At 43.2% G+C, this 25,374-nt stretch overlaps 1 protein-coding gene across 1 annotated transcript in view; it reads right to left on the reverse strand.

The window, feature by feature from the left end:
• Window positions 1–3,356: 3,356 nt before the first annotated feature.
• Barx2 (BARX homeobox 2) overlaps window positions 3,357–25,374 on the reverse strand; it is a 67,415-nt gene continuing 45,397 nt past the window's right edge. Inside the window, exons 2-4 of the mRNA XM_051197024.1 lie at window positions 17,597–17,897; window positions 12,934–13,018; window positions 3,357–3,948 (exon numbers count right to left, since the gene is read on the reverse strand). Coding sequence (XP_051052981.1) covers window positions 3,682–3,948; window positions 12,934–13,018; window positions 17,597–17,897 — 653 coding nt within the window. The 3' untranslated portion in view covers window positions 3,357–3,681. The remainder of the gene's footprint in view (window positions 3,949–12,933; window positions 13,019–17,596; window positions 17,898–25,374) is intronic.

The following is a 25,374-nucleotide window of genomic DNA, read 5'->3' on the forward strand; positions in this document are numbered from 1 at the left end:
AGTTAAGGGGCACTAAGAAATGATAGGGGCATGAGGGTGCTGTGGGAGTCGCTCAGTTCCAGAATTGCTTAGAACAAGCTACCTACGATAACATCCCAGAGGGAACTTGTGAAGCTGGTGTCTGGATGCCTTTCACAGGTCCTAGGAAGCATGTGAAAAGGGAAAGACAGAGATGGAGGAAGAGCAGGGCGTGATTACAGACAAGGCATACTCCCTTTCTACTGCTGGGGAAAGAGACAGTAGTATGCCTGTGTTCATGTCAGTACTACTCACAATAGCGGAGATGGCTGTCAACCCTAGGGTCCAACTGACACATAGATAAAGAAACTGGCACATAACATACTTTTGGCACAAAAGTGAAAGAAATAGTATCATTTGGGACAAAATAAATGGATAAGTGGAAAGAGGGGACAGCTATAGAAGACAGCCATGACATGTCCTCTTACTTGGTATGTAAATGCTAAGGAAGTTGAGGGTATGATAGAAGTAGAGTGTAACCATGGTAATTACCAGATGTTAGGGATGGGTAACTAAGTGTGGAGAGATGCTGGGTAAAGAATACAAGATTTCATGGGGCTGGAGAGATGACTCAATGGTTAAGGGCACTGGCAGCTCTTCCAGAGGACCTGGATTCAATTCCCAACACCCACAAGGCAGCTCACAACAGTTTGCCACTCAAATTCTAGAGGATTCAATACATTCACACAGACATACATGCATGTCAAACACCAATGCACATAAAATAAAAGTAAATAAATCATTTTAAAAAAGATTTCAGTTAGGATGGATAGGTTCAAGAATCTATTGTACAACATGGTGATGGCAAGTTTTAGTATATTGAGTAATTAAAAGTTACTGAGAGTAGATTTTCATATTCTAGCCACAAAATAATGGTATATGAGATAATGCAAATGCCAATTTGCCTAATGTAGCCATTCTACACTGTGTGCAGATTTTAAAGTATCAGGTATAGTTAAGTATGTATAATCAATATCTGTTGATTAAAAAATAATAATAAAGGACCCGCCTAGCCCATCTTTGATTCATCAGAAAAAAAGAAAAAAAATGCATTGCCCATCTGAGGCTGGAAGATAAGCCAAGAGCTTGTAAGCAGAGGTACCCTTGGGCTGGGCCTTACCAAACACAAGGAACGATAATCCCAGGTCTTAAATTCACCAGTGAAATGTCTTCAACCCCTCCAGGCAAGAAACACACCAAAGAGGACGGGCCAAGGAGTAAGCTGGAGTCAGGAGCACCTGGCACCCAGCACGTGGGAAAAGCAGCATGTATGCACACAAACAGATCCGTAGGGTTGCAGTCATAGTCAGAGCACAGTAAAGGACATTGTGAACACCCAGGGTAAGAGGCAGAAAGCTCTCAGAGGAAACGGGCATCTCTCGAGAGTGAGGTCAACAGAATGGCCTCAGAGTCTAGCCCGGCGCCCCTCCACATGCTTACTCTGGCCACTGTGTGTATTCTTTAGCTTGTTGTGACACCATCTGGTCGGCAGATTGTAAAATTGTACTGCGGGGTAGGTAGAGGTGAGCGAAACAGCTTTCTGCTCTCTTGGGCTACAAGCCACCTCACACAGGCAGCTGGGTGTGGTCTGCACAAACTGGTTCTTAGAGGCCAAGTCCTTTAACTCCTTTGTCTATTCACAGGAGGAAAAAGAAAGACTGCTTTCTCTGCTCTGCTCAGTAGCAGAAGGGTAAGGTCTGCCTTGGTGGCATCAAAGCTGCTGTTGCCCTCCAACTGTTGGTCAAAGGAGAGAGCACACAGGCAGGGTTTTTCCTGTTGGGCTCTGAAGTGTGTTACTGTTTCAGAATAGTCATTAGTTCTACCTCCTAGATGAGGCCCTGGTAACAGCTGGCTGGTATTCTCCAAGCCTACAACTTGTCAGAGTTGACAGTAATCGATGACTGGCTAGCCACTAACTAGGTGTTGAATCTCGAATGGCTCACAGGGAAAGAACCCTAAAGGTGACCCTGAAAAACTGAGCCTCCCAGTAGGAGTGCCTGAGAGTCTGACAAACCCTATGACATTCAGTGCCTGGCACTTCCCAGGCCTTATTTAAAGTGGGGCATCCCTACTGCATTTCATTTGTCTTCCTCTGATGCTAAGAGTGGAGCCTAGGGCCCTGTGCATGGAAGGAAGCACTTAACCACTGGACACCAGCCCCAGTCTGGGACATAACTTTTACATTTAACATGACTTGGCATGGCTAGGCAGTCTGTTCTTATGTTTTCTTAAAAATTGGACATGCCAATTTTTAAGCTGGGAGAACAAGTGAGAAACCACTAGCAACAATTGTGTTTAATTGTTGGCATGGATGCAAGGCTCATTTTTATAGTTTTGACCTTTTGAAACATATCACTTAATTAGTTACTCAAAATGTAAAACAGGGCCCGGTAGGCAAGACAGCTGAGCAGGTAAAGCCACACACCCCCAAGCCTGATGACCTGTGTTCAGTCACCAGAATCCACATGGTAGAAGGTCAGAGCTCCCACAGTTCGTCCTCTGGTCCCCACACACATACCATGGCATGAGCACGCACCACACACACACACACACACACACACACACACACACACACACGCAGAGAGAGAAAGAGAGAGATGCATGTTTGCAGACATTCGTAAACACATGCAAATAAAATCGGTATCTATTTTAAAAGGCCACAACTTTTAAAGGTGAAGCCCTGATGTACGATTGCTGGCTATGGAGTTGCTCCATGGGGGGCAGTCTAGCTGCTCAGGTCCTTCACCTCATGACCACAGCATCACTTCTGTGGCCCCTGTACTTAGACACTAGTGGTCTGTCCAACCTTTTGCTTTGTAGATAGGGAAAGGAAGGTCCAGGGAACCTGGATACCTCTCTTTCCATAGGACACGTCTCAAAATAAAGAAAGAAAAGAAAACAAGACAATCATCCTGAAAGATTTATTTTTAATTAAAAAATAAAAATTATCTTAATGTATCTGCATTTGCAGCTTCAGGGATGGCAACTTAATGAAGCAGGAAAACCAAGGCTCAGAAGTTCTTTTTGTCACCTGACCATCTTATAAATGTACAAAGGCACACATGTCTCCAAACAGACAAGCAGGACTCGGAGCTGTCCCTAGTAACTCGAAACTCCCTCCAACTCCCTTTTTGTCTGCCTTCAACAGTTTTCCCCACCCCACCCTCCAAAAAGAACCCCAAAACAGTCAATTCTCTTAAAACTACAGAAACAAGCGCTGAGTCAGCAAGGAGCCTGGGCAGGCTTCCCAAACATTCCCACCTGCCTTTCTCTGCTTTGCTGACTGTCTGGCTGCCCAGAGGGAAGCAGGCAGGGAGAAAAGCAGCCCTCCCTCCCTCCCTGCAGGCCAGCCCAGCTTGTCACACTGATAGTCTGCTTGCTGTACCTAACCCCACAGCCATCACCCCCGCCTGGGCAAGCAGCTCCAAGGCGCTATCTCCCTTACTCAAGGGTACCTGTGGCTAACATAGCCTTGCAAGAAGGGCAAGTCCCAATGCAAACAAGTCTTCATCAAATGCTCAAGATGAAAATGCCACTGGGAGAGGGAGACAGGTGGCGCTCCTCCACCCACTGACTAGGCCTTAGCAGTCTTTCTCTCCTGAGTCTCCTTGCCTTCTCTCTTCCCTTATTCCCAGTCTCCCCCTTCCCCCAAAGAACTTTAGTTTAGCTTAATGGTGGGGGTTCAGAAGAAGCTTCTGGCAACTCCTGGGGCTGGTGAGGTGGTTCTGCCACCTCCAGAGGGACATGGTGTGTTTTGGGATCCTGGGTATCACAGGGCTCCTCGTGTCCCTGCAAAGACTCCAGGTGCTCTTGACTCTGGGCCTGGCTGTTCATCTTCTCTTCAGCTTCAATCTCCTCTGATGTGGGAATAGAGTTCTTCTTAGGACGCCCCTTAGGTTTTGTGGGTGCTTCCTGTCCACCTTTAAGAACCTATGTGGGGAAAGGAGAGAGAGAAAGAGAGAGAGAGAGAGAGAGAGAGAGGGAGGGAGATTATTGAATCAAGAAATTGCTCCATCCTGGTCTGGTTCACCCTCACACAGCACTCTGCAGTTTCCCTCCCAGTAGCAAAGCCACATGTATTTTAAGGCCATCCCCTGTAGTCAGTCAGCTTCTGCCATGTTCAGTGGACTTTTAGTCAGCATTATATACTTTCATATTTAATACCCCGATCATAAACACAGAAAAAAGAGCCACCTGCCTCAGTAAGGGAAGAAATTAAACTTCAAATGCTAATGTGATAATTGTCAAACTGGCAGATTAAAAGGATCTGTACGAGCAAGAGGAAAAATACACTTGTGAAACTTGTGCCTGGATCACCTTTTCAAGACGATCTGACAATCTAGTTAAAACATGAACCCCTCTAAAAAAGAAATTCTTCAGGATAAATTCTCAACACCCACCCATGTCTACAAAAAGGTTGATGTGCAAAACATGGTCAGCCCAACATTGCTTATAACAGCAAACGTCAGAGTGGGTACCCTACAAGTCAGACAATTGCAGTAAATCCCAAAGAGTGACTCCTGATAACCAAAACAATTATTATAGAGGAGAGGGTTTACCTGGGAAAGATTATGAATATATTTTATATAAAAGCCAAGTCATCATACCACATACATAGTCCAACTTTGAGTCTAGAAAGCTATATGCTGCCTGTGGCAGGACCAAGATCATGGGTCATGCTTCATCTTTTATGTTATTTTCTAAATTTTCACCAAGGATCATTTATAAGAATTTCTGTTATCAGAAGAAAAGATGGTAAATAAATAAATAAACATTCTCCTGTCTTGCTGAAAGAGGGAGCTGGCCATCTTAGAAAGAGCTGTAACCACAAAGGCTAAATTCCAACTCTGGAACTTCCCAGCTTTGTCTTTGGGAAGCTCTTTAAGGAACCCACCAAGCCTCACTTTCCTATCTGTAAAACGGGGCTCAGAGCACCTTCTACCACAGGTGACTGGCAACAACTCATTGCATATGTGAGAAACCAGGATGGTTGCTGAATGACAGTTTTCTCCTGCACATCATTGGCTGGCATGTTCTGAAAGCCTGCCTGCCCTGCTCTCCACAAAAACACCACCTCGACATGTGTATATGCCAGCTCCCTGAATGCAGCAAGCATTTGACAACTATTATGGACGGAACCTTTAAACACTTCAGAAAGTTTAAGAAAGATTAAAAGCTCAGCAAAGTGACCCCAGAAGTTGGGAGGGGGAGGCAAGTGGATCAAGAGTCTAAGATCATTGTTGGTTGTATAACAAGTGCAAAGCCAGTTGAGTTACATAAGACCCTATCCACAAAAAAAAAAAAAAAAAAAAAAAAAAAAAAGGATTGAGGGGAATGGTGAGGTAGATATGATCAAAATATAATCTGTGTGTGCTTGTGTGTGTGTGTGTGTGTGTGTGTGTGTGTGTGTGTGATTCTCAAAGATAGATAGATAGATAAAACCAGGCAAAAAACCACACCCCAAATGGCCTTTGTTGGTATAAAAGATTTATATACTTATCCCATTTTGTGATTTACCCAAGAACCCCCATTAAACAGATAGAAATCATTCTTTAATTTTTTCATAGTTTGTTTAGGAAGGTAAGCTACAACCCATTCCTCCACTGTCTCCAACCCCTGTTTCTGTGTAGTTAATGTTCTGGGTAGCTGGTATGAAGACCTTTGGCAGAGCTTGAATCTAATAGAGAAGGGGTAGGGGATTTTTTTTTTTTTTTGCCACTTTCTATGATAATTAGATTTATATCTCTGGTGCATAATGCCTTAGATGAACAAACCTATCTTAAGGAAAGGTTTCTTTTCACTCACCACTGTAGTGGTTTTACTTCATGGTTGGCCCACTACTTAATGGACATGGGGTGAAGGCAGAATAGGAAGTAGCTGATTCCATGGGATCAGAAAACAAAGAGAAACAGGAGGAGCTGTGAGCCTAGTGTCCACTCCAGGACACTTCCAGATGGCCTAACTTCCTTCTGCTAGAAACCACACATCTTAAAGCCCCCATCACTCCTGTGCCCCCCCCCCTTAGCATTACAGGTTAGAGACGGAGCCTTTGGTGGTCAATCCAGATCCAAACTACAGAACATCTCCAATTTATCACACTGTCTTTTCCATTTGTACAGAAGCTCCTTAGAGCAAATCTTTCCTGATACTTCAACTGCTATGACCTTTCTATGTAGTCACTGGGTATTTATCGACCCTTTTTCTTTCTTCAAGGGCAGAAGAGGACCTTCTTGGACTGAACTTCAAGAAAGAGTACAGTCACTTACCAAACTTTAAATTCTTATTTAAACTGCTGTATTGCAATGATAGTTGCTCAAGTTGGCAATTATACTAAACACTGTTGAATTGAGCATGCATTCAAATTATATCTCAAAGCTGTTTAAATAAGAAACTTCTTTCGTTTTGTTTTGTTTTTCAAAACAGGTGTCTCTGTGTATCTTTGGAGCCTGTCCTGGAAACTCGCTCTGTACACCAGGCTAGCCTCGAACTCAGAGATTCACCTGCCTCTGCTTCTGTCTCCCAAATGCTGGGATTAAAGGCATGCACCACCACCTCGGGATCCCAATAGAAACCTTATACCCAATATCACCAAATCCCCATTGCCCCCAACCTCTTTGTCCTGCACCTCAACAATCAGTAGTCTTCCCTTTGTCCTTACAGATGAATCCATTCTGGACAGTTCATACAAACAGAGCCATAATATGTGGACTTTGCTTACTTCATTTGGCAGTGTTTTTAAGGTCCACCTATGTTGTAGCATGTATCAGGAAATAACATTCACTTTACATCTGTAGCAAAGTTTGATGGCTCACTCATCAGCTGTTGGACACTTGGATTACTTCCACCTTTGGGCTCTGCGAATAATGAATGCTCTTAGGAACATGGGTGAACAAATACCTCTGTAAGTTACTACTCTGACCTCTTTCTGGTCTATACCCAGAAATGCAATTGCTGCATCGTATGGCAACCCTATGATTAACATTCTGAGGGCTTTTTCTAAAGTAGCAGCACCACTGTGCCTTCTGCCAACAATGTGTGTGGATTTCAATTCTCCACATCCTCATCAACGCTTGTCATTACACCTTCCTGATTATAGCCATCCTCAATAGTTAGAAGTGGGATCTCATTGTGGTTTTGATTTCCATTTCCCTGGTGATTAACAAGGTTGAGCAGCATTTCCTGTGCTTATTGGCTATTGTACATCTTTTAAAAAGAAATTTTAAAAGATAATTATATTATTCTCTATTCCTTCCTTCCAACCCTTCTCATGTATCCTCTTTCAAATTCATGGCCTTCTTTTTTAATTGTTGATATTGAGATAGATAGATGGATATAGATATAGGTATAGATATGGATAGAGATACAGAGATATAGAGATAGATAGATATAGATATAGAATTTCTCTGAGTATACAAGTACAGTTTGCTCAGTCTGTATACTGCTTCCTGTGTATTTACAATCTCAGGACTGACCATGTAGTGTGGGAGAATCATTTATACATCTGTTTTGGAGGGATGTAAAAATTGTCTCCTTAGGACTTTGCAATCATATCCCCCATGGAGGGATAACTGCCTTATTCTAGAGATAGGAGAGAAGCCCTAGTCCCTACTTCACAGGACCTGTCAGATCTACATGACCCCAACTGGATGGCATTCCCCTACATATGGTATTGTGGTGGGGGGTTGGGAGGGGAGGGTGTTTAGAGTGCATGGGAGAGGGTAGAGAGGGCAAAAGGGAGGGAGGGAGGGAAGGAGGGAGGGAGAGGGAACTGGGATCGACATGTAAAATAATAAATTTAAAAAAAAAAAAAAACGCTTTGACTCCAAAATTTAAGTTGAAGAACAAGTTACTGGGGAAAAGTATTTCTATTTTTGTTTCCACAAAAAATGAAAAGATGTGGATTCCTTCCAGACTAATGTGGTTTGATCACACCAGACCGCCTGAAACAGAGTACAAGCTGATCCTACATTCCAAACAGCTGGACAAAACAGCCCTACAGACTACAGCTAGGATATCTGAATCTTCTTCGAATCCCCCAAGACAGCGCCCCTTACCAGCAGGAAGTAGTTTGGAAAGAACGACGCCCAAATTCCCAAATATTGTGTATAAATGTTTGTTTTCATTTAATTGGACTTTGTTATATAAAATTAAATAAAAAAATAAAAAATATTATTTTAAAAAAATTGTCTCCTTAGAATACATCATAAGAGATATAAATAAAAAAACAATCTAGATATATATTCCTTATCAGATAAAACATTTGAAAATATTTGTTCCCGTTCTAAGGGCTCTCTCTTTTCACTTTTTTCTCTCTTTTTACTGTTTTTACTTTGAGAGCATAGGTCTCATTTAATCCCACTTATGTTTTCTTCTAAGGCTTTTATGGTTTTAGCTCTTTTTTTTTTTTTTTATCCATTTTGAGTTAATTTTTTTACATGAGGGCCAGGAAAACGATGTGTTCTCAACAAACACTGCTTTCCAGCTGCAATTCTTCTTGACTTACTTGAACCCGACTAGATAGCTCACACACGGAGATATGAAGTAATCTTCAACAAGGTATAGATGTTAACAGAAATCGCCTCTCGAGAGATGACATCCCTGAATTCTTTTTTGGATAAGCCAATATCTGATTTTTATGTCAGTGCTTTTGAAAGTGCCTGGCTGGGCCAGGTCAGAATCTACATGTTGAAAGCAGCTCCACCGGGTATGAAAGAAGTTATACAGAAAGCAGTTGCCCCATGCAGTAACCAAGTTAGAAAAGGGCAGGTCTAAGGAAGCCACCTAATTGGCAAAGGAAAGCCCAGCAATTAGAGAACACCACCCACATGGCTTGGATTTACCCCACCTGGCTGTTTTCCTACAGCATGAAAAAAAAAGAAAAAGTCAAAACAATCAAACCATTTTCTAAATGGAATAAAACATTCCAGTGCAAGCAATAATTAGAAGACAACTACCCTCCTGGCTGCTTTCCGAATCGACCTCTGGCCCCTGCCTCTCAGCACCTGAGATGTGCAATTATCCCAGCACCCTTCCTGCACCAGGACTACACTCTCACGTGCACGCTGAGGCCCTCTCAGGGGACTTGCTTCCTCACTAATTCCCAGAGAGGAATTAGTGTTTAGAGGCCAGGCAACCCACTGGACACGAGGTTACAAGCTTCTTGTCTCTCACAAAAGCACTTGGCTTCCCTCCTCTGAACTCTAAATTGAGGCATGTGACTGTCCTGTATCTGAGGATGTCCAGATGGGTCCTTTTGCTTTCTTTGTGAGGTACTTAAGTGAGGTTCAGGCAGTCACCTCAGAGAGAACAGAATGGCAGCATAGAAGGGTGAATCTGCCTTCCTTCACCTTCCAGACAAGAAACAGTTCCAGAAAGGGCCTTCAGTGTCAAAGTAAGCCAACAACAGAGCTGGGCTTGAACCTAAAACCCCTAACCACTTGAATCTAACATTCTTAGCAGCAATTTATTCTGTTTACTGTGCAATGAACTCAGAACATACTGCTGTGTTTTCTGTTTCGCATTCAACTGCACTTACCCAACAGATGCTTATGAACTTAGAGTTTTGTTTCTCTCTCCCCTCCTCCCTCCAGCACTGTGAGGACCACAAAATTGATGATAACTTCAGTGATGCAAGGGGGAAAACGTCTGGTCTGGGTTCTCCTGCCTGAATCTTTCCCATACCATTACTGCTTTCATTAGTTATTTGTCCCAGCCTGACAACCTAGTGTCACACAAGGCCTCAAAGTGTGTCCAGTGCCAAAACTCTGAACAGGGGCCAACAACCCAGGACTCCTCTCAACCAAAAAAGCCACTGGAGGGGTCCTCAAAACCTGTAGAATTCACTTTGACTTTACCTATTGTGGCCTCCAAAGGTTTAAATTATCTAGAAACATGGATTTTGTAGATAACAAACAGTAATAATAATGGCAGCTAATATCCCTTGTCTGTATCCTTTGTGGCAAGAGCTGTCCTAAGTATTTTATAGATGTTACCTCAGTTAATAGCACAACTGTGTGAAGTGGATATGAGGTTTTACCAAGGAGACAAAGTTACCTATATAGGGTCATATAGGTAACAAAGGTTAAAAATTCCACTGAACTGTTGACTCTCTAGAGACAATGCAAAAGCTAGGCAAAATAAACAAATAAAAACATAAAAAATTAAAAAAAGAGAAAGAAGTAGAATAACAGTATTTAGTCCACCCACATTCTGGTGTGGGATCAGATCCTCTTTCAGAGGAAAACTGTGTTTTAAAACTGCAGACCACTGAATAAAGAGACATTTTCACCCTGATACAAATTGCTGCAGATACAAAAAAAAAAAAAAAATGAATTTAGGATAAGCACCCTGTCTAATGTGCAAGATTACATTTATTCAACCCGCTATAGGTTACAGATGCTGACCAGTCAAAACTCGTCAGAGATCCTATCTCGCTCTTGGCAGCTTTGTCCTTGGCAGCCTCGGGAGTGAGTCTGAGAATCAAATACTAATCTTTTTCCAGTTCCAATTAGGTTACTAGCCTTGAGACATCTTTATTACCCAATTACCTTTTTCTTTCCTTCTCAGTACCTGAAGAGATAGCCTTGAAAGAGTTTTTAGCAGGAAAATATGTGAGGCAATCTGGAGCTCAACAATGCCTTGCTGTTCTGAAGGAGTCAGAACTCAACCCTCACAACTGAATGCCAAGCCTTTGTTGCTCCCGCCATTTTGAAGTTCCTCAGCACCCCCAAGCTTTCTGCCCAAAGTCCATTCCCCACCATCACGGGACCCGTTTCCATTTATTCACTGCAAACAGCCTAATGGTGCCTCTTCCATAAGGCCTTGCCTTCTCTTCTGAATCCTGTCAATCCCTACTCTACTGCTCTGGTTACTTTGTGTAACTTAGTTTTCAGGTCTGTGACCCTGACTTGACAGAAAATATTTTTATATTTTTGTATGCTTTGATTAATGTTTTAATTAGCATGCAAAGCATTAGATTTCATGAAGTATTTTGAAACATCATTTGTTTGTAATGACCTTCCCCCACCTTCTTCCCATCCTCTACCTCCTCACCTCATCTTTCCTGTCCCTTCAACAACTTTTTCTCCTGTCCTTTTGTGTTTCATGACTTACACCCACACTCACAGCCACCATATGGAAACACAAAGGGTCATAAAACGTTCTTAAGGTTTTAAGAGACAGATTCAGCTCATCAATTCAGCTCTATTACCTGTTATGAATTAATGGGTCCATATGCTATTGCTAACAAGAACTAAAAGCTTTGTTCTCTTCTCTCCTGAAGGGTCCTGAGCTTGATGTGCCTAGAATGCTCTCTCAGGTTAAATCTGCAGAGTTACTTCCATTTTGATGTGTAGGGTTGATAATCACCATCAAACTACTCCACACCTGTGCCAGCAGTAGGGTGGCTGATAAAAGACAAGTGATGTCAGAGCCCAAGGTGCACTCATTGTCCCACGGGGACTGGGCGGTTCTGGCCCAGAGGACCGGCTGTCAGTTCGTTATTCAAATGACTCATGAGAAGAGCTGATAACCAATTTGAACAATACTCTGCTACTCGGGAGACACTGATTTCCATGATGATGACTGATGAGGAAAGAGGTAGGTGGTGGAACTTAAAAAGGAAAAGAACCAAAGGGACGTGCCCCAAACAGGCAGGGAGGGGCATGCATGGGAATAGAGCCCAGCACCTCTCACTCCCAAACTTGGTTCCTTCACAGAACTACAACGCTCCCTCCGGTTTCTACCGTAGTTCCATGTATGTAGTAAAGCCTTACAGAGTTTTTAGAATGACTCTATTGATCTGAATTTCTTTGTCTCCACTACCTCATCTGAACCGTTCGGGGGTCTTATCAACTCAAAGGAAATAACCGAAATAACCAGCACTGAATCATTCTGCACTCCCTTGTTGCTTCCTGGGCCTTCATTCTCCAGCTACATAACAAATTCTGCTGGAAGCAGAAGTTATATTTCATTGTCTTTTCTATGGTTCCCAGGACAAGGATGGCTCGCAGAGGAACAGCAATGTTTGAATGTGAAGTGTGTTCACAGCAGGATCCCTATGGCAAATGTTCAGAGGTGGAACTTCAAGACCACATCACAAGAGCACTGACCTCACAACTGGTTTGAAGTGAGATATTTACTTTGTCCTCACCTGTGACACAGACCACACCCATTGGGGTGGAGACAGGGGCTGATGTTACCTGGGGGAACTAAGTCTGAGGAGGAGGCTCTGAGAACTCTCTTGCTTGCAGCACGGGGACAGGAGTGCATTCAGGGGCATCCTTGGGACCAGGAACCTGCTGGTGTTCATCTGTATATGTTGTAAGTTATTTCTCCCTGAATAAACATCTTTTTGGCCTATTTGTTTCTCCTGATCCTTATTAAACATCAATACGGGTTCATAAACTGGAAGGTGGGAACTGGCTGAAGGAAGCATGCTTTAAAATAACCTGGCCTGTCTCCAGCCCTGACATAGGGCTCTGAAGTCAGAATCCCCGGGAGAAGAGCTTATCCTGCTTCCTAGGTGATTACGACAGCCACCAATTTTAAAGATCCCTGCATTCATGGACAAAGGCACAGAAACATGTGTCTTTTTTATGACTATCACTACTGCTGGGAGGGAAACAGAGTTTTTTGGAAGCTCCAGCAGGTGGGATTCAGAATAGCAGCTGAGACACATGCAGACTTTCTTTGATTTCTAAGGAAACTGAAAAAAAAAAAAAAAAAAAAAAAAAAAAAAGAATATTCTCTGGTTAAGAGATGAGGTCAAGTTCAAGCATCCTCCCTCCCAGCAAGTACAAAGGAAGACCTTCGAAGCTCAAACTACCCACGGTCCTTCCTACCTCCCCACTGTCCCATGGTAGGAATTCTCCCTGTAAGGATAGGCTCAGGGTTACACTCCTTGTCCTTTCTTACCATCTTCTTCCATTTCATCCTGCGGTTCTGATACCAAGTCTTCACTTGCAGCTGAGTAAGTCCCAGAGACTGGGCCAAGTCCAATCTAGAAGGCATGAGACACAAAGGAAGGGTGAGGAACAGAGGTAAGAACAAGAGACCTGAGGTCATGCTGGCTAGCATCAGGCACTTGCTCCTAATTCTCAGACTATCATAATTAAACCAGTCCATCCCCAAGAGGAAGGATGCCTCCCCTCTAAGAACCTGGAAGCTTAGAAATAGTGGCCATGTTCAAGAACACAGGTGAGAGCCCTCTCTGAAATAAACCTGGACATCTCAGCCTTCAGTTGTCACCCTGATCCCCTGTAGAATGCATATTCCAGTCCCTAAATACTGGAAATAAAAAGTGCAGCTACACTTCTATGGGAATTCCAGCCATAGGCTCCAATCCACCTCCAGAAGTTCCCATGACCCCTCTTACTCGGCAGTTGCCCAATGGACCATGTTGTCAGCTATCTTCAGAGCACATGTTACTTCAGCCTTCCCAGCTCAAGAGCAAGTTTTTTCACTTAATTTATGTCCACAAAAATACCTACTACTATATTGCTAAATCCAGAAGCAGGGTTCAGAAATAGTTTTGCCACTGTGTATGTTTAGGAGCATGCATGTTTCTATGTGATGGGTGGACACCCAATGTTGATGTCAGGAATTGTCTCCCATCTCACTCCACTTTATATTTTGAGACAGGGTACCTTGCTGAAGCCAGAGTTCTCCCATTGCCCTGGACATCCTCTGTCTGTGCAAACTAAGTGCTGTCATTACAGGGAGCAGACACACCTGTCAGACTTTCATGTGGGTTCTGGGGATCTGAACTTCAGTCCTCACAATTGTGAAGCAAGTGACTCATCCGCTAAGCCATCTCTTCAGCCCCAGGAATTTACTGTAGCTGCCCTAAATTATTATAATGATTGGAATGCAAACCCATAAAGAGTCCAATGAAGCATTAAATCCATAGTCCCTCCTGCTTTCTATGCTCCTCGAGTTTCTACTTTTCTCTATGGCCTTCTGAAAGGCCCTAACGTCAAAACCATTATCATAGAGGATACAGTGGGAGGTAATTCCAACAACACAGCAACCATTTTCAGAGCGTGACAGCATCCCAGAGAGATCAGGATTTCTCAACCATATAGCCAAACCCTTCCTAACACCTGATTTTCTTTTAAATAAAGTTTATTGGAATACAGACAGGTTTGTTTGCTTTCATATTGCTCATGGCTACCTCTGTGCTACTTCAGCAGATTCAATCGAGTAGCTGTGACAGGCCATGTGTCCCAAAAGCCTGAAATAAACAGTCTTCTGGCTCTATTTTTGCTGACTCCTGGATCCTGGAGTGAGAGTGATATCCACCATGGCTGACTCGTATGCCACCTTCTGTGTGAGGGCTCACCTCATAGCACTTCTGTACAAAGCAGAACTGTCAAAGGGACACAGAGATGCCACAGCCTGAGGTCATAGCCAACCCTCCAAATGGAGCACATGGGGAAAGGGGCAATTAGTCAGGTTTCTACCCTTGGTTCTCGAGGCTGCATCCAGGGACCTGTGTGCCTGCCTGCGAACCATGTGGAGGGACATGAGATCTGAGAGAACATGAGCTGCCTGCCTACAACCTCTCTGGAGCACCCACCCTGCTCAGTGCAGCAGTTCAGATTTGTATATCAGCTTGAGCAGTGGCCACTGCTGCTTGAAGGTTCCCAGGTTTCTGAGAATTGCCACTTGCAGATCTAGGGCCCGCTATGTCTTCTTGCAAGTCTGCACACGCTTGAACCTAAGCCACAGGCAGTCCAGGTGTGAGGCCTCCGCTGCAGCTTTCTCTACCTGAGGAGATGGAGCATTGGCAGGAACACTGAGCTCTGACCCTGGTATCAGCCAATTCTTAGTGCTCACAGGCACAGCTGCCCAGGACTCCTGATCAGGGTATATTAGAGGCCTCTAATAATAATTTTAAAAATAGAATCTGCCTTTAAAGGAATGTTGAGCTTGTCTTAAAGCTACTTCCACACATACCTGATCAATCATCCCTGTAGAGGGGCTACTGGCAGCTGAGCATTTGATAACCAACCAAAGCAATAAACTCCCAGTGCTAATAGCACTTTCCATTAATGCCCAAAGCAGTCATTCATATGAGTCAGGAACCCAGAGGGATCCCACAGTTCTGGTCCCAGGGCCATTCTGGGCTCTGGTAGTCCTAAGGGTCCTCTCAGGCTCCTGCAGGGTTTTCCTGAGCCTGGTTCACCTGAGGCCATCAGGTGCATTAGTCAGTGGAAGGTTCATAGTTCTGCCATGGCATTAGCAAATGCTGTTAGCTCACTTGGGAAAAATGCATCCCTGACTCACACTGGCTGCAGAAACATCTCACTGTCATCAGCTTTCTCTCATTACCTGCCACCGTTACAAATTCTCACTTCCCTGCATATTCACTCAAACAGAGTCACCTAGGAAACTGGGGAAACAAACACGGAGGAGGAGGGCAGGAGCTGTGGGAGGAGGGAGTGCTCATGGCTCTGGTCACGTAGGGAGTTAGGGAACATCAGAAAGGGCGGGGTCAGCTTCAATGCCAGCCAGATGGTGTCCTCCCTAGGCAAGTGAATCAGTTCTGTGTGGGTCACCTGAGAGATGCCTGGGCAAGTATCAGGAAGCCCCAACAGATTTATTAAAAACTAGCATTTCTAAGTTTTTAAAAAGTTCTCTAGCTTCTGAGAAATAAACCCAACTTTTACCCATCCTTTCTGAAGCCTCTTAGATACACAACTGGACAGCTAACAATGATGGCTGCCCCACCTGGTTACACAAGTCCACAAAGCTTACTTACCTGCTATCTGAGGATCAAATGTATTAATTCCCAATTCATAGGCCCAAATGTCACCCCACCCCACCCCCATGTGAATGTTCAAAGCAATGCTCACTTTTCCCCCATCAATCCCAGCCTGCCCTGGTCTTATGGTTTCTGTGAATAGCATCCTTGTTCCTGGTGGCCTCATGCAGCAACCACAGGACACTCAACTCTCACCCCTCTCCCTCATCCAGTGTCAATGCTGCCAATTCCACTTCTAAGCATCCTCTTCTCCTCTCTATTCTCTGTGTAACATCCTACAAGCTATCTCTAGATTCTTTCATAACTGCTTCTCCCCTCCATCACTTGCCAGTCGTGGTGCTACCAAAGTTATGATCCAAACATGTAAATCTGGCTCTTATGGTCAGTCACTGCCTCAACAGCAAGACCCTGTTCTTCAGCCAGGCACCTGAGGTCTTTCTTAACCTATTCACATCCTGAGTGGAAACACCGTGCTTGTAGTTCCTACAGTGTGCCCAGTGAGACAAGTCTATGTCTTTTGGGGTATCTCCTCTATGTAGGATACTCTATCTCTTCTGGAACCAAAGCTCTTCTTAAACCAAGGCTCTTCCCTGCCACGCTTAGCAGTATCTGTGGGTTTCTGCCACAACAAAAGGCACTGGCACTGGCTCACTATGCTATAGCAGTTGTAGTCATTCTTACCCTATCCTTCAAAGCAGGGCTTTGTTTACTGAGCAGCTAGCTTATCGGACCAGTAGACAAATTCTCCCTGAAGTGGTGATTTGCAGATTTCTCTTTAACTTTCATCTTGTTTTCTAGACAGCTACTAAACAGCTCAGGCATTCATCTGCATTTACTTCATGTTCTCTTTCATAGGACTGGGGTCAACCAAATATAGACAAAGCAGTTTTAGCAAAAGAAAACAAACAAACAATGATCTTAGGAAAGACCTGGAAAAGTCCCCCAATAAAGAGTCTCATCCCTGAGCTTAGCCATCTCGGGGTGAGATAAGGCAACAAGACAAAACACTCAGTGTATTTTGTAGTTAAGATATTAAAGACAGGGGGGAGGTATTAGGCCCATACATAAAGCAAGGGTTACAATCACTCTGTCTGCTTCATGAACTGCAAAGGAGTCTACAGAGGAAATTTCCTCTCAATTTGCAGGAGTCTCTGCCAGGTGGCTCTGCTTCAATCCTGATCAGACTGTACTCACTACTTCAGAATCAGAAACCTCCTCCCCTGGATAAATCCAGGCCTTTCTCAGCCAAAACCAGCAAACTGAGTCCACTGAATGTTCAAGGTGGGATGGGAGGGCTGAAATCATAGCTCAGGTGTTGAGGTTTAGACCCATTGTACACAATGCTAAATATTGGGGGCTTTAAAAGCCCAGCTACAAGCTGGGCAGTGGTAGCAAACACCTTTAATACCAGCCAGAGGCAGGCAGATCTCTGTGAGTTTGAGGCCAGCCTGGTCCATAGAGTAAGTGACAGGATAGATCCCAAAGCTACAAAGAGAAACCCTGTCTCAAAACAAAAACAAAAGCAAAAACTCAGCTAGACTTGCTGGACTTTCCCTTGCTTGTCTGAAGAGATTTATCTAATACATAGAAGAGACAGAGGAGGGCATACATTCAGGCTCTGGGCTGATGTACTAGATTCAAGTGGGCTCCCTTTTCTAACCCAATTTTGACAGGAATTGAGCAAAGGAATAAAAATCTGGACCAAGAGTCTAAGCCAGCACTGAGAGTGTCCTCCATAAATTCACACCCCACAGAGAGCAAAACACTTCTCCAGGGTGGTACCTACAGAGAGTGCCTTCCTTATGCCCTCACCTGTCTGGGGTAGACAGGTACTTCTGTTTTTGAAATTTCTTCTCCAGGCCCATGAGCTGTAGCTCAGTGAAGATGGTGCGACTCCTACGTGGTTTCTTCTGCCGCTGTGTGGGTTGCTCTGTCTCAGATTCGCTGCTGGCTAAAGCCTCGCCTCCAGGGGTCTCGGCTGCAGCAGCCTCAGTGACTGGATGTCGGGATAACACTGGGGTGATTCCTGGGCCGGTGGGAACCAGGTGGGAGATGACTGTGGGCTGCCGGGTGATCACAGAGAGGAGAGGATATGCCCTTAAGGAAGCAGAGCCTGGAAAACAAAGAGTCAAGTCACCACAATGCACAGGACAGACCAGGGACCAGGAGTCCGAAGAGAACCCCTTGCAAAGACCTGCATGAATGCTGGGCCTCTTGCTCATCAGAAGGTTCAAGTGGAGCCAGCAAAATAAAAACAACTTGAGAACCTGAACTACAAGGTGGGCCAAGTATATGGATCCTTGAACCGGCTTGGTGAGTGAGGCCATTTGTGCTCCCACTTAGCCAAGAAAGCCAAGCCAAAATGTAAGTCCTCTTATTTTAATTCCTTTTCCTCCTGTGAACACCTCATTTCTGGCTTCAGTGATATAGGTCACTGGAACCTTGCAAATAAAAAGCAGTAGCCAAGAGGCTAGAAACATGTACTTCTGCATTCCAATAACAAATCTGTAATATACAAATTTCCTAAACAAACAAGAAACTTCTATGGTCTTCATCAAAGACCTGCTTATAGAATCATAGACTCCAAACCGCTGTACCTTGACTCATAGTTATGTTCAGAGCAGCAGGATGCTTAATGATTATTGCACTCAATGCCCTCATGTCAAAGCAAAGTAGTCTAGAAGAGTCAAATGACTAGCCTAAGACAATATAACCAGGAAATGCAGGTCAAGGGGTCAAACCACAACCTCCTGGCTTGAGGTCCAGGGTTCTTAGCATCAGTTTGAAGCACACATTTACTGGGGGGGAGGTGAGGGCATGGACAGGACAGGACCAACAGATATTTAATTCACATAAAAATGGCTCAATTATGACTAGTTACCAGCAGCACTGTTTAAGGAGGGTTCTCAGGCTGGGTTGGAACGTTCTAGGATCGATTAACAGTGTCTGCCACGGGCAGGTGGTAGGTACAAAGGTTCAGGGATATATGTACTAGTTTAACACTACTTCTTATGAATTCAAAGCAAAGTGCACATAAAAGTGTCTGCTTTTCTTTCACTGTTTAATTGTATCAGGTTTAAAGTGTCTGGACTATGGCCTATGAATCTCACTCTGTCTCTTTAGTCTGTTTTGTCATCCAGATAATAAGAGTAGCTAACTTAAGAGAATGCTTCAAATTCTGACATACTGATGCCACCAACGTATCTCTCACCTCACATTCAACAGCTGATAGAAACTGGGGGACTGCCCTTTGAAGCTCGGTGCACCCCTGCCAGCAGCCACAGAGGCAGAACAAGACAAAGTCAATCAACATTCACACTAGTCCTGGGCTGAAACCAGCTACACCGCAGAAGCCCCCAGGTGCTGCTGTGAACCTGCTGTTCTCTAGCTTGGCATTGCTCTTTTTATTCATTCCTGTGCCTGTGTTCTGGAGGCCAGGCCTAGTCATTAAAACAGATAGCTGCTCTTGTTCTTTGAGTATGGTCTAGTGAGGCCTGGCAGAAACCGCAGAGTTGTTAAGTAACAATAAATCAGCAAGTACAACAACTTCCACCAACCCTAAAGCCAGCTCTAACGCTTGAGGTTTTGTGCTGTTGATTCATTGTAAGAAAAAATAAAAATGAGGGCTGGAGCGATGGATGGCTCAGTGGTTAAGAGCACCTCTGTTCTTCCTGAGGGCCTGAATTTGGTTCCCTGCACCTGTGATAGACAGAACACATCTGTCTGTAGCAGGGGATCCCAGGCCTCTGAACTCCAAGGATATGGCACTCACTTGCACACATCCATACACTGGCACATAAAAATAATAGAAGTTAATTTAAGAAAAAAATTCATCTAGAAATAGTACTTTATAGAAAGAAAACCAAGGTCTTAGGTATGGACTTTCAATCTCTTGGCACACATCAGAAATGACTCTACATAACAAAGTCTCTAGAAGCTTCTACAAAGACAAAGTTTCTCATCTCAAATCACTTTCCTTCACAATGTATTCTGTCTTTGTGAAACAAATCTCTGATCTAGGAATTCATGAGTTTACCAGCTAGGAAATGGAAAATATCTACTTGTCTAGGTTTTTGTTACTGTTCCCATTTGTAAAGGAGCTGAACTTTTTTTTTTTTTTTTTTTGCTAAAAGTGGTATAATATATTGCGTTGACAGAGATGTGGAGTAATAGGCACTCATATACTGTTGATGGGAATATAAAAGACGGAAAAAAAAAACATTTTTATCTGTCCACCATCAACATCTACCAAGTCACTAACATAAAACCTAGTATGAGTTCTGCTGTCTGTGTATACAGGGTTGTGTGTGCCAGCATATCCACTACAAACCTGTTGACATTAGTGAAAGGGAACACAATCCACAGACCAATTAACAGGACAGTGAATTGAGGTCTACTTGTAGTGTTAACTATCTGTATAATCTGATAAATACATAGATGAATGGATAAACTAACTATTCAAATATATATTAAGTGAGAGAATACAGCATAAGATTGTGTCCTCAGAAAAGCTATGTGACCACTGTTACAAATGCATTTTTTTGTTTTCTTTTTTCTTTTTTTAAACCAAAAGGCTATTCCCTCATGAATAACAACCTCCAGGGGAACCGTGGATGTAAAATAGAATAGAAAGGAATCACTGGTGTTGATCTCATCCAGTATGTAACCCTCCCAGAATACTCTGAGCATGGACAGTGGACTACACCTGCTCTGGAAGTTGAGGTTACAGCTATGAATCAAGAAAAGTTCCATCTTTGGGGATTTACATTTCGGTAGAGCAGGCAAGCAGAAAGCAAGTAATAGAACCATAGGTAGTGGTGAATTCTACAAAGAAAGGTACGGCAAAATGAGAAGACAAACAGAGAAGGTGGGAGGAGGTACCTGGGAAAGGAGTGGGAGAAGGCCTTTGAGGAAAGGTGGCCTGTCAGAGAATGAGTGTGTCTTGGTGTGCTAGAGTCTGGAGAAGACACAGGGTTGAGCTCCAAGGCACAGAACCAGTGTGTGCAAACTCATTCATGGGAACAAGCTTTGACTCAATATTACTAAATGGTCAGAAGTGAGAAGAGCAAAAAAGTTCAGAGAGACCTGCTGGTGTCAGATCACAAGGAGACGCAATTCAGAATGATGAAAAGCCATCCATAGAGATTCCAGCTGGGCCAGGACATGATCTGGCCTAGTCATTAATGAGCTGTATAGCTACTGTGGAGAGCAGGCTTTAGGAGCAGGTAGGGAAGCTACAAAACCAGCTAGAAGTAGAGGCTAAATCCCAGGTCCCTGAGCATTGATTATCAACCTGTGGGCCATGACCTTTTTGGGACCAACCCTTTCACAGAGGTCAAATATCAGATATCCTGCATATCATACATTTATATTACGATTCATAACAGTAGCAAATTTATGCTTATGAAGCAGCAATGAAAATAATTTTATGGTGGGAAGTCACCACAGGGGATGGAGGGGATCACTCCTGGATGAGGGTCTGTATTAAAGGGTCATAGCATTAGGAGGGTTGAGAACCACCACCATAGAGGCAACATTTGTGGCTATAGTACTGCCCAATTCTGGGTGTATTTCACCAATGGTGTAAAAGGGTCTGGTGGACAGTTTCTGGTAACAGCCAGGTGTTTTGTCTTAGCAATGGAGGAATGTCACCACAATGGAAAGCCTGGACAAAGAGCAAGGGTGGGTGGGGAAGCAGACTGCTATGGTAGATGAGCAGCTGTTAGACATCTCTTAAGTATTGAGGAGGTGGCTGGGTGAACCAGTCTGGAGTTCCAGGAAGCACAAGGCTGGAGCTTTGACTTGTGAAGGGTATATGGCATTTTGAGCCATGAACAGAATGAGATCACCCAGGGAGTGAGTAGAAGAAATAAGAGCTCAAAGGACAGAGCCTGGGGCATACCAACATCTGAGGTCATGAGGAGGGAGAGATGCCAGCCCCGGACAGCAAGGAAAGGACAAAGAGATAGAAAGCCAGCATCCCCTGGTGTTCTAACACCCAAATAATACTTCTGCTGTGTGTGTACACTCTGTCACATGCTTGAATTGTTTTTGTAACTTTTTAAAAGGCAGAATTCAGTTAAATGAGTCTTAAGTTCCATTCCCATTCTAAAGTTTTGGTATGTTTCCAGTCTTTCATGAGCTCCTAAGAAGCTGGGCAAAGAGAACTGATGCGTAAAGTATGTTTGGTTCTGTGACACTATTGGAAAGCAAACTAGGTGTCCTCTTAGACTAAAGGGACTCTCTTCATCACGTGAGGGGTCAACAGAATGTTTTTTTTATGCTGGAAGATGTTTAGCGTTCATAATTCATATTCTAGGTTGAACCATGTTCTTTCCTTTAGGATAAATTCCATTAAATGTGGAAAAATAAAAGATTTTTCTACAAGTGAAAAATAAAACAGCATTGGGGGGGGACTATGCTTCCTAAATTATTTAAATGTTTACTCAAAATAGATCATAGATTCTAAACACACAGAGAAAAATCTCACAGCTTTGGAGTATGGTGAGAATTCTTAGTAGTGTCACCAAAAATACAATGCATTTTTAAAATGGGAAAAGAAAAGATGATCCTTGTCAAAATTAAATCTTTCATATACAGCACGTTTTCTCATATGTGGAATCCAGATTGTGTGTGTGTGTGTGTTTAAAAAAATAGAAAGAGGGAAAAAAACCTTAAGGGATTTTAAGATGGGTGGTGGAACATATTGACACAGAAGTGGGAACTACGTGGGGGCAGGAAGAGGGGAGAAGGATGGAGAGTGCAATGGAGGAGTGGGACGACAAAGAACAAAGCATAGTGACATATATACGTGAATATTTCACAGTGACATGCCTTATTTTGGGCTCTAACTTTTGCCATGCAAAATATAATGTTGAGGAAAGGAAAAAGCATGCCACAGGTTAGTAGTAGTGGGGGGGTATGTATCTAAATTGATAAATAATTTGCATAGAGAGTATATTAAATATTTCAATTTAAAAAATGAGCAAAAGTAGGCAAGGTGTGGTGATACATATCTAATCCCAACACTAGGGATGCTGAGGTAAGAGAGATGCAAATTAGAGACAGCTGGGCTAGATAGTGACAACTAGTCATACATATTTTAAATTTATTTTTTAAAGACGCAGTTTTAAAGTTTTATGTAAAAGCAAATCACCAAAGTGATTAGGATGATCAGTCACTATGAAAATGCAAAATAAAATCTGAAATTCCAGCCAGGTGGTGGTAGCACATACCTTTAGTCCCAGCACTCCGGAGGCAGAGGCAGGTGGATCTCTATGAGTTCTGGGCCAGCCTAGTCTATAGAGTGAGTCCCAAAACAGGCAGGGATACACAGAGAAACCCTGTTGAGAAAAAAAAAATCCACTATGCAGAGCCAGCAATGTCCACAGCTTTTTATAAGCTGATAGAATTGAGCATGGACAAGGAAGAGCAGCAACTGGAATTCTTATATAGTACTGAATGGCCCATCTTCTTTGGAAATAAGGCTGGAAGTTCCTTACAAAAGTAAACACACAGATACCAAATGACCCAGCAGAGCAAGTTGCTAGGTGTTGATCCAAGTGAGAAGGGCACACAAAACCCACAAGTCAATGCTTACCAACAACAGCTTATTAGCAATTGCCCAACACTGGACACAATCCAAGTGCCCCTTGGCTGAAGGGGTAGATAAAATGGTATTCACAATACTCTATTCTACTCATAAGTAAAAAGAGAAAACTTCAGGTGCACAGAACACAGGGAAGTCTTGAATGCACTGTTCTAAGCAAAGCACTAAATGCTGCCTGATTCCACTTCCTTGACACTCTGGACACAGCATCACTATGGGTGAAGAAGACACTACCAGAAGTGGGAACAGGGTGGTGCCAACTACCGAGGGAGCACAGGGCAAGGGAGCTGAGCGGTGCTGAAACTGTTTTGTATCTTGAATATGACAGTAGTTATACAGCTTTTGTTTTCACCAAAACTCATATCCATATAATAATGACTAAAAGAAATAGAAAACAGCTCAGTTTTTGCTTTGTTGTTTTTTTTTGGGGGGGGGAGGGGACTTTCACTTCCATACATTCTAAGCTGCCATGGATCTGTATATAGGGTTGTCCCCACCCCCTGCCCTGGTCCTGGGGATTGAGCCTGGGGCCTCACATATGCTAGGCAAGCATTCTGTCACTAATTTACATGCTTATATTTTAATAAGCTTTTGTTTGGTCTGTGGAGATAGCTCGGCTGTTAAAGGCTAGGCTCACAACCAAAATATTTAAATATTTTTTGTATTTGGTGGTTGTTTATGTAGCTAAAGATGACCTTGAACAACTCATCATCCCCCCTCTGTCTCTGTCTTTCTCTCTCTCTCCTTCCTTCCCTTCTTCCCTCCCTCCCCAATCTTCTGGGCAGGACTTTAAGGCACATCAAAATCAACAAAATCTATAGTATCAAGAATCTTAACTGCATATTCTAATGCAAATTCAGTGACAAAAATCCCATCCAGCTGCCCCCGAGAGTACAACTGAGCTTGGAACACACGCAGATGGAGGACCACCACCATGACCAAATATTGTTACAATGAGATTCCGGGTTCTAGGTGTTTGCTGTATATCTCTGAGGTTTAGAAGGGACTAGCATGACCAGACTAAGAGCTGGTGGGTAATATGTGTGGATCAAAGCCCTGAGCCTCCTGAAGGATAAATCCATACACACAGAAAACTGAGGCAAGATATGTTCAAGTCAGCTGCTCCTGTCTTTTCTTGTATGACCTGATTTTCATCAAAATAGCTCTGCTCAGAGCTTTAACTTCACAAGTTGGTTGCATCAACATTCCATATTCCCATCAAATTGCTGAGATGCATTAGTCATGTGCCTACATTTTACCTAAAAGTAGAGAGGAATTTACAAATTAATGCATAATTCTTAGAAACTATCACTAAGAATGTTGACTGAAGACAGCTGCCAGAATAGCCTGGACCACTCACAGACACTTGGGAAACTCAGGCAGTTATCTGCCCAAGAGAGAGTGATGACTGTAATAAACACTCTATTTAAACAAACGCATCTTTAGTTGACAAAGGGAGTGTAAACATAACCAAACTGGACACATTTTTTTAATAGTTGTTCTTCTTCAACTTAAATTCTGTTTTCCCATAGGAAGAATAGAGTGTGTATGCTGTATCTAGAAATACTTCCCTTGCCGAATGTTTGGCCTTTCTGAGAATCTGCCTTTGGTTTTTCTTCCCACAGGCTAGAAGAATTACTTATTTAAATGTCATGCAAAGTGACCCACAGTTTTAATGCAATCCAATTTTCATGGCCTTTTTCGACCTCAACCAATCCTGAAATTTAAAGGAATAGTCTAGTAAGTTCACAAATAAATGACAGCATGTACTGGTAACTGGTCTTCAACAAGGATCCAAGAAAATGCAGTAGAAATGGAAGGGATAATTACTTTTAAATTTCTGCCTTTGAATTTTAAGACCTGGGGAGTTTGAGGAGATAGCCTAATCACAGTAGTCATAACTCTAGATCCATGAGTTCTGTCTGCATCCATAGATTTACCCAATTTCAGATTGAAAGTATTTTTTAAACAATTGAGTCTG

This window comes from Phodopus roborovskii, unplaced genomic scaffold (assembly GCF_943737965.1).
Source record: "Phodopus roborovskii unplaced genomic scaffold, PHOROB, whole genome shotgun sequence".
NCBI lineage: Eukaryota > Metazoa > Chordata > Mammalia > Rodentia > Cricetidae > Phodopus > Phodopus roborovskii.